Genomic DNA, 15,732 nt, shown 5'->3' with positions numbered 1-15,732 from the left:
CTTGCAGTTGAGAACATATGTAGCGAGACCCCTGTGGTTTATGGAAAAAGTTGCTCCACGCTGGTTGGGTGTTTGAAAAAAAAAATACAACCAGAGTTCTTTTATGTTCCTTTCCTTAATGAATGCATGAATGTCAAAATGCACCAATGTCCCATTCAAGGGGCAAAGCCTAAGCAGCCCCTTCTTTAAGAACACATCCTGAGATGTAAAATACATTTGCTTAACAAATTAAAATAATGAGATAATTCAATTAGTTTCTTTAAAGAAAGAAAGAAAGAAAGAAAGAAAGAAAGAAAGAAAGAAAGAAAGAAAGAAAGAAAGAAAGAAAGAAAGAAAGAAAGAAAGAAAGAAGGGTATATCAGGGGATTATTGTAATACAAGAACAGGTCATACAGCACAAAAGAGGGACAAACCAATTTGAAATAAGGTTAGAGTAGTAATGAAGGAATGTATATTGAATCATGGACTCCTTTTGTAAAGAAATTTACTTGAAACAATAATTTATACATCATAGATTCCCTTTGCGATAGAGCTGGCGACCCACTTTGAATGGACAAGCTAATCTGAGAAAAAGTGAGGGATATTTAGAAAAAAGATTTCTCTTCCTTCGCTGCATGCATTTATGGCAAAAATCTTTCTGAATTTACATTGCACTAGTCAGGGGTCTCCATTATCAGTTCTCAGGTCTGAGAATTACAGCACAGTAAATCTTTCAGCACATGCAAACTCATTAAAGCCTGGAAGGTAAAAGGTTTTTTGGTTTGGGGTGTGTTTTTTTTTCCTCCTTCCTCCAGGAACATCCTCATCAAAGCTGCTGAACTTCCTCAATTCATCTGGGGCGAAGGAGGTGGCAGAGAATGGAGGGGGTGGATTTCCAAAAAGCAAAACCGTGAGGATTTTTCTCAAGATAAGCGAGAGATAGCTGATTGTTTAGTAAGCATGTGTTGAATGCTTTCAATGCGCACACAAGAAAGAAAGGAAGCAGGGGTAAAAAAACCAAGAAATTGAAAACTTTGGTAAGAGTTAAGGAAATGAACATGCAAGCTTGTGTGAAAGAAAATGGATTATTTGTGGCCGGTGGTTTTAGCTGTTTCCCCTTGCTGTTTCAGTAGCCATATTCTCCAGCTAAAAATGAAACTCCCTCCCTTCACACTCACTCGAATTCCAAATTAAAAACATTTTACAGGTTAGTAAATCTCCAGCTGAGGTGATGTAGCAAAGAACAGCTGTGAAGTAATTTTGATAATGATGAGAATAATAAGCACATGGCAAGGTTCAGGGCTTTGCTGTTGCAGCTTCAGTGCTCCTGAATAGATAAAAGTGATTAAATACTCCTGATTATCCCTGACCAATATGTAATGGATTTACAGCCCTTTCAATTAGTCAGTATTTGCTTAGGACTCATTATTTTGTCTTTGGTTAAGTAATCAGCCCAGAGACTCATGTTCTGTCTAATTCCTCTGAGCCAAGTGGGTACAGGGCACCTGACCTTTGAAATGGCCATAGCTGGAAGGCAAGAATAACCACTACTCCAGCAGAGACACTGGCTATTCTAGCTAATCCTGACCCCACAGGCCAGATCAATGCACCTTAGTTTGCTACTAATGTCCTTACATCAAAATGATGGTTTAGAAATGTGGATCTATTGCTCTCTCCTCCCCCACCCCGCCCCCGCCCCCCATTAGCTGTTCTACCAGCAGAGCAGTTCAGTAGTCACCACCATAAATAAAAGGGGTACCTTGTCCTGGAATCAAGACACAGTAACTAATGTCAACCACTATGGAACTGTATAACTTTGGTATTCACAAAGAAGCTCTTATGTGAGTTAGTTAACCATGCTATTATCTTTTTAACCATTAGGCCAGACAGAATAGGTGAGAAACAATTTTATAGGAAGGGGTGAAAAAAAATCAATAATAATAATCATCAGTGATCATTTTACCATTTTCTAGCATTTCCATCTGAATAGTAAACTATAGGAGAGTTACCAGTTCTTCTGTAAAAATGTATTTTGATGTTTAAGTGAAGCTGTAATAGTCAACAGAACACCAACACATAAAACCAGTTGCAAACAGGAGCATAAAGCTAGAGTGTTACTAAAAGTGTTGCTTTTTCACATATTTAATCTCTTTCCCCCAGAAGAGAATAGGGCTAGCTTTTAAGATAATGGACTTGAATAACAGCTAAAAAAGGTGTTTTAATCTCTGTTTTACAGAACGGAGGAATTAGAGAACCAATAAACCATCTATATTTCTCATGTAAACTAACACATGACAAGTTTGCAAGCTGCTTCATGACTTCTCTAGCATCCTGCGATGTTTGTTGAAATACCTGCATTGGAGAATATTACTTTCCTTCTAAAACATGTGAGGTTTGTTGTAAACAGAGGCCAACAATAACAAAATCCAGAGGGTAGAGTTACTCAACCCCCTTATTAGTGTCCTCATATATATACTATATTCTAACTGTAGAAACCCCTTTTCATCTTAACAATATTTTGAACAGTTCTCATTACTGGAATGTAAACAAAAAATGGCTGCCTTCTGCTCTAGTGTTGTTTCATGCTCACATCTTATGATGTATATTCCACTTGTCATGATTACTAGACTGAAATAAATAAAATAAATAAATAAATAAGCTTCTAGAAAAAATAAAAGTGATCATTGATCCCTACTATCTTCCCGAAAATTATGGGGACAATTGATTTCTAATAATAATGAATAAACCTCATCAGGCATGTGAACAAAAATCTATTCTTTATGTTTTTATTCTTTTGGTCTCCACTTACTGTGAGATGCTGGAAAAGCCACGCTCTCATGATATTTGTAGCTACTTTGGGGAAAATGCCTCTTTTCTTCTGACGCTTTTTGTCCTTGTCTGGATCATCATCGTCCCCTGTACCAGGTGAGGCTACGCTGTTGTCTAAACCATCCCCTAAAAGAACGAACAAAATAAGGGGAAGGAGACATAATAAACAAAACATATAAACTAAAAGGTATCGTTAATTATTGGGAAACTAATGCAGCTTTATTTTGATTTGATAGAACATCAGGCACATACATTTTCTCATTAAATAGGATTGCTGATACAAATATGTAAAAATTAGAAACCATGTCTCTCCAAATACTAATTTTGTGTCTCACACAAGCACATATCATTAATTCAATTATAATTATGTGCTTGACATAGTGCAATAGCTCTTTGTCAATTACAGGATTCAATGTGGGAAAACCTGCCACAAGAAACCCTATTCACTGTAAATGCATGCCTACAACCCTACTGAATACATACTGTATATATTCAGCTTAGATGTTCTGTAGTCTATATGTTCTAGGCCTTCTGCATAGGTGCTGTCAGATCAGCCCCTCCCCATAACTATCACCTCCCTACACACACACACCATATATGATCCTGCACATAGCATTTGCATGACATGAAAACTTCTACATCTCTGCATCAGTGATCATTATCATTAAAAAAAAATGCACATCAAGGTAGGGTGCTCACTTAATCAGAACTTTCCATCAACATCTTTCTCTTCTGTGCTTTTCCCTGGCATTAATTGTGCATTAGCAAAAATCATTTACTTTTAACAGTCATAGTTATTTTTTCTTGCCCTCCAGCAAAAATGCCTTGAAAGCCTGCCTGGAGGGCATCTAAATTATGTATCTGAAAAACTCTTCTGGCAAGGCATTGCAGGACCCCTACTTTCTTAAAATTCATACGAGCACGTCTTCCTGTTTTTGGGAAGGCATCAATCAAGAGCAGCAATATATGCCATATTCCTACATTAATATTTGAACTAATAACTTTTAAAAAAGGAAAGAAACAAGATCCGACTTGTGGCATAATCAAATGCAAAATAAATGAAGAATACTGGGACAGCACTGAGACTTTATAGATTGCTATGTTTTCCTTACACATCATTAGCCTGGAGCCACACGAAAGAGGAAAACAGAGAAGTGGAGAGTTTATGCTCCCTGCTGGTGTTTAAGAAGCCGAGGTCCTGGAAGGACATCTGGGAATTGCGCTGAGACGGTGGTTTTTGTAATTTAAGAATAGACATTCATTAGCAGTAAATGCCATAAATCCCATGCTAAGTAAAAACCTTGTCCAAGAAAGCCTAAAACAATAAACTCTGTGCTCAATGTAGCCTGAGCTAGACGCTCCATAGCTTCCTGAGGAATGCTATAGATCCACGAGCTAATTCCTATAGCCTCTTCTAGCTCTTTAGTGCTACTAAAACAAATACATTACTGCTACATATAGACCATTTACTTCAAAACTTTTATTTCAGCTTCATCTATTTCCCGTGTGTCCCCTCACCCTTCTTCCACCACCTCCCCTTGCAAAAAAAGAAACAACAACCCCACAACCCTCCTGGACCAGAGAAATGGAAAAGCCACAGCAAAGAGCTGGCAGATTAATTTTATTGACATTTCCATTTTCACTGCAATGTGATACCCTCCATCACATGGAAGAGATGACCCTCACTATTTACAGACTGACAGGCCACTTCATTACAACCACCCTGCCCCAAGGCAGAGCAGCTCCCTTCCATCTGCCCAAACACCAGAGCAAGACCCTGAAGTCGCGGCTCTCTTTTTTGTTGGCTTCTGTTAGTGATAAAGTAAAGGTGAGTCAAATGGGTGCAAAAATAATCAAAAGAAATGATGCCTGGTCCTATACAGTGTTACAAACCAATTACTTTTGAGAAATGGTGGTTATTCAGAATGAACTCCTTCCTACCAGGCTGTCCCCATGTCTCCCACCCCTACCCATACCCCTCGTGTGCGTGTACACACACACACCCCCTTTCCACTATGCCAAGGAACTGCTGCAAGGCAAATTCTCACAAACACTAATGGCTTCTGACTGCTCCTTGGCAACCCCAGCATTTTAACCTGGGTGGATGTGCTCTCCAAAATACAGACACTGGAGCTATCTCATCAGCTGTTCATGTGACACAGATGGAGAGTGGCTATTAGGAGCCAGGCAATGGGCCTTGGGGATCTGAGGTGCTGTACTGTAGCCTCAGGCAGTTTTGAAAAGCAGTACCCGGACATGCGGCGGTGGGGGTGGGGGGAATATCCACACTGAAAGTGCAAGTTTGAAGTCAGTCAGTCTGTTTGTCTATCATCTAGGTAAAGATATCTTTGTCTCCCTATGTAAATGCTAGGTGTGTATGCACATACTGCATGTAGATATAAAATCTTCTTTCCTTCAGTCTCTCTGTCCCTTTCTTAGTACAGAGACATATGCACACTGTATATACAAATATATAAATGATCCCTATGCCTCTGTAGACATACATGGGCATATGTGTGTGTGTGTGTGTGTGTGTGTGTGTTTGTGTTTAAACAGCTGAAATCACCAATAGTCTTAAAGCATCATTTAGACCTTTTGGAGAGGTTGTGACTATCCTTTTTTTAAAAGGCAAATAATAGTGCAGGAGATGAAAGTTCAGCTAAAGTCTGCAATGCCTTTTCCACCTAATCAATGGTATAAGTGATGAGAGACAATGTTTCCTTAATCTCTTGCCTCACCCCATGAAAGGAAATTTAAGTATAGCACCTCCAAATTACATCAGTAGATGAAAACTCATTGTAAGATTTGTGTTCCTAGATAACTGAGTTACGGAGGGGAAAAAAATCCCACAGACAAACCAACAACTGGGCATTATGTGCAAACTAAGGGGTCAGTCCTGCAAATCCTTACTGCTCTGTGTTCGGTGGGGCTACCCACATTAGCAAACACGACACTTAAATGGCTACTACATTCAGAATGGAATATCTACTTCTTAGATATTGATTCTGGTTTCAGTTACACTAGTGTAAATCAGGAGTAACTCTGGTGAACTCAAAGGAGTTACATCATCACTGATGAGATCAGAAACAGATTTTAGATCCTTTAAATCCTATCTCAGACCAGATTAATTGCATTTGAAATACTGTTTATAAAAAGGAACCACATTTTAATCATTTGAGGGTCCAGTTCCACCATCCTTAGTGCATGATTGGTCCCACTGATTTGACCACTCACATACCAAGGTACTAGGCAACATGCATAAGAATGGTAGAATCAAGCCTCAAATGTTGGGAAGTTGCTACAATACATATGACCTCAGTGGAGTAGCCCTGGATTTACACTGGTTAAACCGAGACCAGATTTTGAGCCACTGTCTGTCTCTTTATTCCATAGCAGCAAAAACTGGTGGGGCCAATAATCCACTGCCTTGCACAACATGTACTCCTTTACCCCTTTGTAGAGAGAGTGCAACATAGTGTTTTGCATTCTCTTTGTACAGGGGTAAATGACTACACAGGGTCCAAGTCAGTGGAGAAAGAGGCACAGTGCCTTACTTGCTTACAATCCCATTCTAGATTCTAAGCACTGCATAGCACCCTCAGTAACACCCACGGGAGGGGAACAGAGCACATGGTGTAAAAGGCAGTGGAATATCGGCCCCCATGGTTTTTTGCTGTTATGGAATAAGGAGACAGACAGTGGGTCAAAATCTGGTCTCAGTTTCACCAGTATAAATCCAGGGTTACCTCATTGAGCTAGTATGCATTGTTACTCCCCTCAAATGGAAGAGTTTGTGGAAATGACAGGGATCCTGGAGGTTAGGGACATAGCTCCCAAAGTTCACAGGCCTGAGGGATCACTGGGAACTAACAGTTCCAATTCTGCAGAGGGGCTGCCTGACCACACTGCTGTTGACGACCCTCTCCTTGGCAGTACGTCTTACAAGACTCTATGCTGATAATATTCTGCCACCCCAATCTGTGCTGTTCTCCCCTCCACAGGGAAGGAATAGGGCAGAACTGGAGTTAATGTTGCTTAGAGAGCCGTTCCTATGGCATCTGAATAGGATTTTCGAATTTCATTGATGCACATGAAAGATACCAAATTGTTACTCTAAGGAAAATGGTAACCCCACAGGTCCAAACTCCAGAAGCAGTTCTATTGCCACTGTCATAACTAGCAAGGCAGCCAGAAAACTGTTTCTGGCCATATATGTTGCAGACCTCAGCATCTGAGTTTCACCATCATCAGGCAAGGCAGCTGATAGCCATGTTATTGTTGAACAAAAGAGAAAGGATACACCTCAACTAGGAGAAAAAACAATTCACCATTGTACTAAAAATAATGCAACTACTTTAACAGGTGTGAGTTTTGGAAAGAAAAAACAAATGGTGTATATAATATAATGTAGTGCAGTGCAGATGCAGTTTTTTATGCAAACTCTGAGAGATTGTTCAGGCCCAGTAGTTTAACGGAGGGGGAGTTCTGCATGAAAGTCACGTTTGGGAATTCATATGCTTACACATTTGCACTTGCCATTACTTGTTTAAATTTATAAATGGAGCTCTGGGTGCTGTACAACTATTATAAACCAAGTATCTCAATAGATCAATAAGAGCAACCCACAACAGAAACAAACTGCCCCTCTTCCAACTACCCCAATCTCTTGTCATATGGAAAAAGCCTGGGAAACCAGAAGAGTCTTATGGTATGCTCCGAAGTCACACAACCTGTGCTGTAAGTGACTACGGTAGGAGGAAAACCAGATCCAGAATCAAGGACCCCTTTGTCAGAGCACCTCATGTACATCCCACTCTTGTTTAAACCACTGGGCTCTTCGCTTGAGTGCCTCAGTTGATCACAGCTCTTTTACAGAGCTTTTTTAAAATTAATCATCCCTGTATATGTTAATTAGTTTTGTCTCACAACACCTTGCGGAGTAAAAATAATTATTAACCCCATTTAACTGATGAGAAAACTGAGGCACAGTAAAATGATGGACTAGATGGTACCTTTAAAGTGCAGCCCATGGTAAGAAGGCTCTGGGAACTCCTAGGATGCTGCATTACTATGCATCTTTATGAAGTACATTTTTATTCCCCTGCTGCATTAGTCCTGCTCTGTAAACAATATGAAAGGGGGGTGGGGTGTGAACATAGCCCCACCTCTTTGTGCATCTCAAGTAATAGGATCTTGGACTTTCCAGAGCACAAGGGCTACAATTTCTTTTGGCTCTTACCCCCAAGGATGGTGGGAAGAACATCCAGGTATTTTTCTAACTGTGCGCCCAACTAAGGGCCCTTCAGAATGTGAACCTGCAGTGACTGGTACAAGATCACCCAGAAAGTCACTCAAAGAGCAGGAATGGAACTTAGGTTTCCTGAGTCCCAGTGTGGTGCCTTTATCACAAAGCCACCTTTCTTCCTCCCTTAGTGGCATTTTAGTGTGTTTCCCTCAGTAAGGAACAAGCCCCTGTTTGTGGGCTGTAGTTAACTATATACTCCCTTGAGACACTTGGCAATGGGTGAAGGAATTACATATGTCGAACTACAGAACACTAAAAAGAACAGCTATATACAACTATATATAGGAAATGGAAAGTATATCACTCTCTTAGCAAGCTAAGAGCTTGAAGGAACAGGGGTTCTATCTGAGGCCATGTGGCAGTAAGAGGGAACTGGAGAGGCATTGACCCCACGGCCTATTATACGCTTGGCTGCGAGCACAAGGGGACACATGACGCACATGTGGGTCAATATACACTGCTAAGAAAATCTTCCAGCTCTGACGCATGGCGTGCATGTGTACCCATGTTTGGAATGCATATAGAGACCCTCACTCAAAAAAGAGTTACATGTGTCGATGGCAAAATACCCAAGGATATACTGAACACCCCAAGAGGGAGAATAAAAGATGTTGAATGTGATATTTTCTGTTCCTGGATGGGTGTCTTTCTTTGTTCTTTACATTCTATCCCTCTCAGTGAGGCATTTGTTATAAATATTCAGTTTGTTTACTTTAGGGAGGGGAAAGATGTTTCAGGTATTTTTGAGGTTTTCTGTTGTCTTCATATGCTATTGAAGTTGGTGGTTGAAGAGATCCTTCAGAAATAACTTCTGGAACTTTAATTTTTATCATATTTTCCCCTTTATTATTTTCCTGGCTCCTTTTTTTTTTGGAAATAAGTTTGAAATTAAGAGAAAAGCAGAGGTTGGTGTTTTTTTATTTAGTATCAGGGGCTTTTTGGTGTTCACAACTATCAGCTTTTAAAGCTGATGTTTACTTGTGAAGTGAATGCACAGTTGCACAAGGACTATGGTTTAAACTAAAATGCTGATCAAATATTTGTGTAGCCTTTTGTTTTGTGAGAAGGCTTATGTTTGCTGGGATAAAAATCGAGAGATTCATGTTTAGTACTTTATAATCTAACATTTTTTCACATCAGGTGGGGAAAATATTCTGATATAGACATGGGGAACTGTAAGGAAACCTGCTAATTACTGATCTCTCTTACCATCCTGCTGTGCTAAACTGTCTGGACATGTTAAAGTGAAATTTTTCTGTGATTTTCGAGTGACTAGTTCATGGCCCACTGCCATGGAGTGCAGGAGGAGAGAAGAAATGCTTTAGTTTACATGCAACATTTACTGACTGTGTGGGTTTTCCGACATTAAAGAGGGGACAGTGACCCATGCCACCTTTTTCACACTCAAAAGAGCACTGAAAAAACAGTCTTCATAGGCTTACCTCAGGCTTCTCTGGCCCTTAACACCCTCCCCCCAGGGTATGAGCAGAAAGGGAAAAAAGAAGGGATTTTATGCTCCTTTCTCTTCAACTTTTCAGGCTGTATAAGCAGCATTTAGCAAATTCAGCCCCCAAATGGCTCCAAATGCTCTGAGCTGCAGGGGCTCATCCTTTGTTAGCCTCCCTCTATTTACACAGGATTTACGCAGGCTCTCCACTGAAGAGACCACATGTTTCTGACAGAAAGCACTTCCATTCACACCACATCAGGCAACAGGATTGTAACCACTGCAGCTTCACGCTGACCTGAGATTAGGGATTTCAGCAACATTGAGATGGTAACAATCTGCTAACTAACAAAATTATCCATGGAGAACTCTGCTGCTTACTCCAGTTTAAACTACCATGGCCAGATAGATGAGATTATTTAAAAGAACAATTTAGAACTAGCAACCGTCAAGAAAATGTAGGTCCAGTTACAAATAATGTACACATAAAAATATGATGTTAGAAGGAAAATCAGACCGCAGCTTGGATTAAAACCACTTCACCCACTGGCTGGAGACATAAAGTGTAAAACCAAACAGATGGACACATATGTAAATGTGGCTGCATTTTTTTCCCTGGATCTGGCAAGTTAGTATAGTAGTATAGTTTAAAAAATTATTTTCCATAGTATTTTTACTTTGATTAACAGATCCGCAGCAACATCCTTGTGGTGTTACAGGAAGAGGCTCATTCCTATGAATCTGCTTGCTACGAACACTGCCCAACAACCAAACTGTAATTACGAAACCTTTCTAGGCCCCACCTATAAGGAGTCAATCTTGAAACCTGATATCACACTGGTAATTTTGATTTTAACTCAGTTTGGTCAGTCAGTATTTCTGTGCCAAGGATTTTCAAATTAAATATATACATACACAAGAAAAATGTTTGTGGTCATGAAGCTTGTGGTTTCTATTTAACAGTCCTTTCTCACAGGGCAATAGAAAATTAGATTTTTAAAAAGTTTTGTTATGTTAATGCAATGAATTGCTTTGGCTCTGCAGCAAAGAACAAAATTTACTTTTGTAATACTCAGTAACACATACATGCATCTGATAAGCACATATAAAAGTACATAGTATATTATAAAGTTCTGCACAGTACATCATAATAAAGCTCTTCTGGGCACTCTAATGATTCATTTTTAGTGATCTCTCAAATGCCCTTATCCACAGTTAACACTCAGATTTTATTAAGGAGGAAAGCAGGGACAAATGTCCACTTAAATCCCAGCTCTCAAATTCAACTCTGCTTGCACTGCACTACCTAAAGCTAAAGCTTTTTTAATGTTCTATTCACCTCCCCTGTGTGGCATTTCTGCTAACACAGAGTTCACAATCTTTCAGCCCCAAACACAGAAGGCTGCTATCTTCAAGTCATCCAAGGAATGTGCCAGATACTATCATCTCTCCTTCAATACAAAGAACCAGAGAGAGAGAGAGACCAAAAGAAGACCATACTGATCAGGTTACTAGTGTCCAGAAAGCCTTTCCCGGAATGCTAAATGTTAATCTTTGAACCAGCAAATGTTATAATTAAGATCCTTGAAGCTGAGGAAAAAGCTAGCCTGAGAAGTTAACAAAGGTAATACATTTGAAATTGTGGGTCTCTTTTGCACAGTTATGGCCTGGTCTTGCACTCCTTACTCTGGCAAAACTGCTACTAAACACTCCTTATTCAAGCAAAACTGCAATTGACTTCAGTAAGAAGTCCAGGATCAGACCCTGGTCTTGTTCAACCAAATGGAAATACAGGCACTGCACGAGTCCTAAACAGAGACATATTAATATTTGTGGTTTATTATGATTTATGATTCTCTTCCCCTCAAAAGTGAAACTCACTGGTGTGGAGAGAAAGTGCTCAGTGACTTTGTTTTTATACTGTTCGGTATTTTTTCTCAGCACAAATTGTGAAATTTATGCATAGGTTTTGGCACCTATATTGGAGGAAAACATTATTAAATTATTGTCTAAGTATTTTGACTGCTTTAGAGTAATTACTTTAAAGTAACTGAATGTAAATAGCTATTATTCTGTTTAAATTTTTAATCATGCTAAATATTGTTACACAAAATGTCCTTCTGCTGCTGCCTAAATGGATTTATCTTTAAATTGCTCCTTTTTTATATCCTTAGTGTAATAATTGTATCATTCTCATAGCGCAGTTAAGAATACTAGCTACAATTTCTGAACCAACAAGTCATTAAAGAATTCAAAGCAAAAAAATAGCCCTAACTTGTTTGCAAAAAGTTTTCAGTTCTTCTTCAAAAGTTCATTTTACTTTCTCCTGCTCCTCCCCTCACAAGTTCATATTGTTAATATTCAATTATAAGTGGGCTATTATTTTTTGTTTTAGTATGAATAAAATTACCTCACTCCAGTACAAATTAAGAAGCTTTATTTGTTTTTAAGTAACTATCAACTTCTATTTCTGATGTCTTAGTATCTCTGTCATCAGTAATATCAAAGAATGTGGGCAGAATAAGTGCAATTAAAATCCTACCTGTAGCTAAAGTTACCTCATTATGTTTAATGTTACCTCATTAATATTTAAACTTTAACAATTTGCAGCTGTTGTGCATAAATAAAGACGTGCTCTATGCATCTTTAAGTAGATAATTTCTAATACTCAAAACTGTTCTTCTTCATGAAACCATACAAGTAGTTTCCATAATGGTGAATATATATATCTGTTCTTTACAAAAGAAAATTATGCTTTTGAACATCTTCATCTTTCCCACAATTTTTATAAAATTCAAACAATGGAACATTTCAATGACATTTCCTAGACAACACTGATAAACAAGCAGTTGGATACAAATGCCATGTTTTTAAATAGTCATCCCTCTTATATTGGTGCCCAATAATATTGCTGTAGTTAGTGGTCTATCAATGTTCCCATTAGAAACCCCTATTTGTAAGGGTTTATTACTCAGCTATAAAAATTTGCACTAGCTGAAATGTCACATAAAAGAGCTCAGCTTCAGAGCAATTTTTAAACCATTTTTTAAAAACCTGTTAGGACTGAAAATGTAATATAGAAATTTACCCCTTAAAGATGATTTCCTCCCCGCCCCCCACTCCTTAAACTCCAAATACTTCAGTTATTAAAAGGACATTTGTCAGACCATGAGCCCATAAAGTGAATTAGCCTCTTTTGGGATTTACAACAAAAACTTAGAATGGGTGAATATTAAAAGTTTTTAAAGTGGCAACCGTGCATTAATAGGAACAAGTTATAAAAGCTTTTGCCATGCACTCTCTATGGATAAATGGTACACAAATGTGTATTTAATTCATAATACAAATAAGAGAACTAGTCTTCATACACATTCACAGCAGATACCCTAACAGCACCAAAGAAGATGCTTCCTGAGAATGTATATTAAGAAGAATACAAAACAACTCCAAACTTTGTGTGATCTTACATACCATAAGAGCTCCAACACTTATGCACAATGGGGTGGATTAACCCTCTGGGTGCTGCGGACATATATATACACCTCCTCCTAAAGTGTTCATTTGGTTGGCAGTCTGGAAAATGCCAGAATGCGAAGGGTTAAGTTGGAACACTGACACTCTGCTTTTGTAGGTTTAAGTTAAACCCTTTATACTTTAAACGTTGTTTTTGTGGTCTAAGTAGTATACTATTTGACTCTGAATAACTTAGGGCCTGATCCAAAGCCCACTGAAATCAATGGAAAGATGCCCATTGACTTCGGTGGGCTTTGGATCAGGCCCACAATTACTCTGGGTTAGGAGGCCCAAAATGTTTCCAAAAGACTGATTGATAAAGTATAAAATACATATCTCAACTGCATACATATATCAGATATTTTAAAAATGGTTACCAGAGTAGGATAAAATATGAGTTAAATAAACTAAAGACTTTTAAGAACAAATATTAAAAAAACAGAAGCATGTAGTGTCTGTTCATTATTAACTACTTTGGAACTAGCCTCAGACGTGAGGGGAGATACAGCTAAGAATTCTTTAATTCACATAAGCTATCGAGCTAAAAGAAGCAGGTTGGCAGATACAGGAACACTGAACAACAAGGTTTGGTTGGCTCACATTTATAACCACTTTGCTGGTTAGACTCAGAACCAGGTCACCTTCCTGCTGCTCAGTAAATGTATTGGATTATTGGGGCCAGGTGTGGCAGAAGCAAGAGGGAGAGAAAAGACAATTGACCCCCTCCACTAGTACTCAGCTCTGGACCTCCTTTGAGTAGTCAGCTGAAACCAGCACAAAGGAATGACGCGTGACTTGGTGGAAACACTAGGAATTCGTGGATTTGTGACAAAATCCTTCAGGGAACTGGGGTTGGAAAATGAAAGGCTGGGCAAAAGAAGGGGGAGAAAGAGAGGATGTAGGGCACAGGTTTGTTTTAATTTTAAGTCTATTTAAAAACTCATGGCTCAAAGCAAGGAATGACAAAGCCACTCCGGGACTTGGTGCTCTGCTGTGCCATCTCTGAACCTCAGATGTGATTTTGAGTCACAGCAGAGGTGGTATTCAGTGCCTGGGACAATGGAGTGACTTATGTCACATATGGCCGCTCTATGTGATTAAAGCATGGGCTTCAAAAGAAATCCCATTAGTCCCCTTCCTACGGGGCAATGTTGGTTACGCAGTGGGGCCTCAAGTGGACAAAACTAGGTGACTTGTAGAGATTTCTCTTTCCTAAGTTTCAAGGGGCTAAAAGTGAGTTTGCTCCCAAAGGCAAGCTTTTCCTAGGTTCACCTAGCCTATGAGAGAACTGACATCTATGCCATATGAGCAGATCTAAACCCTACCAACCAAGTAGCAGTCTAGGCTAAATAGGCTGATGCAGCAAATTTGCAGATCTTGATCACACTAGGCAAGGGAGTCATTCTTCTAAGTGATAAAGTCAGTGAATGCACTCTTGAGGAGATAAAAAATTAAGTACCAGCTGACTTTGCACCATCTGAGTGAGGTATTCACTGCTGACCCAGTACAACAGAATTGTCATGTTCTGACACCAGCTAGGAATCACTGTAGAAGTGGTCAAGTCTGTTTCTTTATTGCAAGACTACTTATAAAAGCAGCTTATCAATTGGTTAACCGTGCAATTTTCAGCTTGACAATGCATAGTATATATTTATGTACTGCATTTGCAAGCAACTTTATACAGCCCCCATGTCCCCCTTAAAAAACTCATCATAGTTCTCATTGTCATAATTTCACATTAAGATTTGATAGTCAATAGAGGCAACAGGAACTTCACACTGAGACATTAAAGAGAAAACTGCAATTTCATATTAAGACATTTCTACTTAATTTTACTGTGTCAGCTTTTTAAACACTTGTGTGGTTTATACAGCACTTAGTAATCACAATGGAGTTGCAGTATTGTCTAGTATAAGACAGCTGGGTTCTATTTTCTTCTCTGTCATTGACTCACTAAGTGACTACGGGTAGAGGGGTTTCTAAAGTGCCCAAGTGAATTAGGAGCACAAGTTCCACTGAAAAATGCTTTGAGAGGCTTATGCGGCAGCCCTTAGTATTGATTATTAATTATTATTATTATTTATTATGTCAGGAATGCCCATTCATTCATGTCATGTCTTTTGCATTTGGTCCATCTTTGGTCCACTTTGTAGAGGTGTCAGTCCTTATACAAGTTGCAAGGCAGTGCAGATTCAAGCCCATAAACTTCTGTGGGAGTAGGAGCAAGCCCTTAAAGTTTACCAATAAACATTTTTCATTCTGCAAGATAAAACCACTTATATGACTATGAGCCCTCTCTGTATTGTATTATAGCATGGCTAGACATATAACTTCTCCATACCTGTGAGTGACTGGGGGAAAGAATTCATCTCACAAAAAGCAAGTTTGTTGGCCCATTTTTGTGGCATGAGAAACATCAGCTCTTATAGTAGATCTATATGGCTCTAATGAGGTCTCAGAGGTGAGAAACCTGTTTTTCTTTAAATCCTGTTTACTTAGTTTCTCACAGAAATTGATTCATCTGAATGACAAAAATTATAAAGAACCTAAATCAAGGAGGTGGGGAAGCCACCCCTTTCTCTTCTACCAGTGCTGCTTTCTGATACCCATGGCTGCTTTTCTCTTACGTGATAAGGTTCAGTAAATAATGAAGGCCTGC

General features: G+C 39.0%; 1 protein-coding gene across 6 annotated transcripts in view; it reads right to left on the bottom strand.

Annotated features, from left to right (window-relative positions):
- MEIS2 (Meis homeobox 2) overlaps positions 1–15,732 on the bottom strand; it is a 190,288-nt gene that overhangs the window by 133,882 nt on the left and 40,674 nt on the right. For 3 of the 6 annotated variants that reach the window (XM_074955756.1, XM_074955757.1, XM_074955758.1), the window contains 2 exons: positions 13,032–13,133; positions 2,789–2,934 (listed from right to left, as the gene is read on the bottom strand). In XM_074955756.1, the coding sequence (XP_074811857.1) occupies positions 2,789–2,934; positions 13,032–13,133 (248 nt within the window). The remainder of the gene's footprint in view (positions 1–2,788; positions 2,935–13,031; positions 13,134–15,732) is intronic. The other 3 variants (XM_074955761.1, XM_074955759.1, XM_074955760.1) reach the window with 1 other exon arrangement.

The sequence above is a fragment of the Natator depressus genome, chromosome 6 (genome assembly GCF_965152275.1).
Source record: "Natator depressus isolate rNatDep1 chromosome 6, rNatDep2.hap1, whole genome shotgun sequence".
Taxonomy (NCBI): Eukaryota; Metazoa; Chordata; order Testudines; family Cheloniidae; genus Natator; species Natator depressus.
This window is presented reverse-complemented; position numbering and strand designations above follow the sequence as displayed.